Source organism: Sitodiplosis mosellana, unplaced genomic scaffold (assembly GCF_009176505.1).
Source record: "Sitodiplosis mosellana isolate CC-2019 unplaced genomic scaffold, AAFC_SMos_1.0 Smas_scaffold_937, whole genome shotgun sequence".
Classification (NCBI taxonomy): Eukaryota; Metazoa; Arthropoda; class Insecta; order Diptera; family Cecidomyiidae; genus Sitodiplosis; species Sitodiplosis mosellana.
Genome location: NW_022596179.1, coordinates 1 through 3,183, shown reverse-complemented (window position 1 = coordinate 3,183; position 3,183 = coordinate 1). Strand labels below are relative to the sequence as shown.

At 36.8% G+C, this 3,183-nt stretch overlaps 1 protein-coding gene across 1 annotated transcript; it reads left to right on the top strand.

The window, feature by feature from the left end:
• Positions 1-564: 564 nt before the first annotated feature.
• On the top strand, positions 565-2,566 carry LOC129571002 (uncharacterized; the record flags this gene model as incomplete). Its single annotated transcript, XM_055450735.1, has 4 exons — positions 565-1,351; positions 1,472-1,567; positions 1,774-1,849; positions 2,179-2,566. Coding segments are annotated over exons 1-4 (1,209 nt in total), but the record flags the coding sequence as incomplete, so codon positions are not given.
• Between the last annotated feature and the right edge of the window lie 617 nt (positions 2,567-3,183).

The window sequence follows — 3,183 nt, the reverse complement described above, 5'->3', positions numbered from 1 at the left end:
GTTTGTCCTTATTTGAAACGGGACATTAGGACAAATTTCCGTTTGTCTTTTTTAGCAATGGGACATCAGGACCAGATGTCCGTTTGTCCTAATTTGAAATGGGACATTGGGACAAATGTCCGTTTGTCCCAAATCAATAAAAGGACGGACGGGCGCGAAATGTTCGTCCTCTGTCCGTCCATTTGCCACCTTTAAGTAAAGTAAAGTAATAAGTAACTTACTACTTATTACTTTCCATCTTATTACTGTAATAAGATGGACTTGTTACAGTAATAAGATGAAAAGTAATAAGATTGTAATAAGTAATAAGATTGTAATAAGATGACTGTAATAAGTAATAAGAAAAAATAATTTATTTTCGTTTTTTTTAAATATTTCAAACTGTTCCCAACTTTTATTTGCTACGACATGAAAGTTTAAATGACAATTTCATCGGAAAAAGTGAAGTTCAGGAGAATAGTACAAAATTAAAAAGGAAAAAAGCAGATTATTTTCAAGACTGTTTACAGTGAATACAATCGGTTTGCCACAGTGCTGTTTCAAGGTTGTTAGGAGTGGCAGCAATAGGTTTTCCGATCGGGCAGTATTTCACTACGTGTATTATTTGTAAATATAATTTTATTGAACTAGTCAACATAAATTAAACGGTGAAATAAAAACATTAAAATCATAACACTGAACTCGCAGCAATATAACCTCAACATGTCAACAACACAACCACACAGCTGTGAAACAAACAATTGTAATGGATCCAGATATTATGGATGGTCTCTGAATTGCCGGTTTTGTGGTAAAAAAATATTTGTTGAGTGTCTACGCCAGCTTGATGAATTGAGAACGAAGGAGTTATTGCATGCGTTTGAACTGATGTCTAAAACTGTAAGAAGTGATGGTACTTTCGAATGGAAGATATTATCGGACAAACCCAGCAAATATTCCGAATTTCTTCAAATGTTCAGCGCTGATTCAATATTCGGAATAACATGTCATTGCTGTGCAACTAAGTTCAACAAGATAACCACTGAAATGGAGCACAGAGAAGTATCCATTCAGCGATTGAGTGAAGAAATCGTTAAATCTGTCAACAAATCGATACAAAACAAATTGAATAATGGTTTAATTGATTTAGGTGCATCATCTTCAGCTAGTCATAGTGACAACAAAAACACCAATCCGAAAAAAACACCTGGGCCACAAAAAATCACACCGATAAATGGTATTTATTCAATTCATGTTTCTCGTTTGCCGAAAGATGCTACCTCCGATGATGTAACTGCCATTATCATTGCCAACTCTGAAATTCACACTGATGCCTTTTCTGTTGAGAAAATTCCAAACAAACGGTTCAAAGGTAACTCAAGAAATGTTTCATCTTTCAAAATTTCAACTTTGTCCCATGAAGTTTGCAACAAGATCATCACCTTGGATGATTGGGATCCAAATTACATCGTGAAACCATTCATTCACCCAGTGAAAAAGCAATCTGATGGTACAGCTCAGAAGAAAAATAAACAAAACGCCGAAAAAAAACGAACAACACAACATAATTCTGATAACAACAACAATCGTGAGCAAAATGACGAGAGCAAAATGACAATCAGCGAAAGACACGATATTCCAACAGAAATCATCGTTTTGAAAATTTCTCCCGTCCATACAATCACAATCGGAGATTTCAAAATCAAAATGTGTATAGCCAACGGCTAAGTCAGTGGCAGCAATCTGCTCCTTTTCTGCAGCAACCATTTTTCCATCCGCCGTATGTGATACCAGGTTTGCAACAAATGCATCACCATCCATCACAAATTCCAATGCAAATGCCACAACATCTACCACCACAAATGCCAATGTATGCACAACCTCAGCCATTTTATCACAGTTAAACCCAGCCTTCTCCACCTCATCATTCTGTTTAAATCCACTTTTTGCCACATCATTTCACATTCAGCAGCCACATCAACAACATCTATTCAATAATGTAGTTCCAATGTTGGATGACGCTGCAATATATTGCAATAATATGAATGGCATCAAAGATAAAGAAAAAGCGATAAACTTTCTTGCTGAAGTGCTTGCGTCGTCTTTCCTTTTTTACATGTTGAGCGAATCACACCTCAGTCCTGATGTCGCCTCTTCTGAATTTTTTCCACAAAATTTCGAAGTGTTTCGCTGTGACAGATCTGCGGACACTGAAAAATATCAGCGAGTCAAGAAGAAAGGCTGGGGTGGTGTACTAATTGCAGTAGAAAAATCGTTGCAACCACAATGCATTGGAACAGCCGAACATCTTGGAGCGGAACAAGTCTGGGCAAAAGTCAAGTATAATGGCAGAAATTTAATACTGATCCAGCTATACATTCGACCAGACTCACCGTTTGAAGTCTACAAAGCAAACATGAATGCACTACGTGAAGTCGCTTCTAAAGCAAATCAAAACGATGTGTTGTTGGTATCGGGTGATTTCAATCTCCGGAATCTGATCTGGTACACATGCAACAACAATGCTGATTATGATCCTGATGACATTTTTCAACACAATCCAAATGTAGCAGTGGCTATCAATGCGGTGAGTGAGAAAGAAAGAATCGTGCTCGACACTTGCAACGAGCTTGGATTGCATCAAATATGCACACATCACAACAACAACAATCGGTGGCTGGATTTAATATGGACCAATGAACCCAACTTGTTCACATGCAACAAAAATGACAGCGACATAGCAAAGAAAGAATCACATCATCAAGCGCTTGAAGTAATCATCCATGAAAAAATTGAAAAGAAAGCCGAAAATCAAAGTTCGTACAAAGACTTCAAGAATGCTGATTACAATGCAATGAATGATTATTTCTCAAATGCCGACTGGAGCAGTATTATCAACGAACCCGATCTGAATGCAGCAGTTGACCATATGTATTCGAGAATTAACACTGGAATTGAAATGAATGTTGAAGTCAAAACCAGAAAAGAGTTCAATCATCCAAAGTGGTTTAGCCGTGAACTAATAAATATGAAGAATCGTGTTAACAAATTGCACAGTAAGAAGAAATTTGATCCGACTGATGTGATAAGAAACCAACATATCGAATTACGTCGTGAATATAAAAAACAATCTCGATTTGCTTTTAGGATTTACAAGCTCGAAATGGAACAGCTGATAAATGAAGATCCTCAGAATTTTTTTGA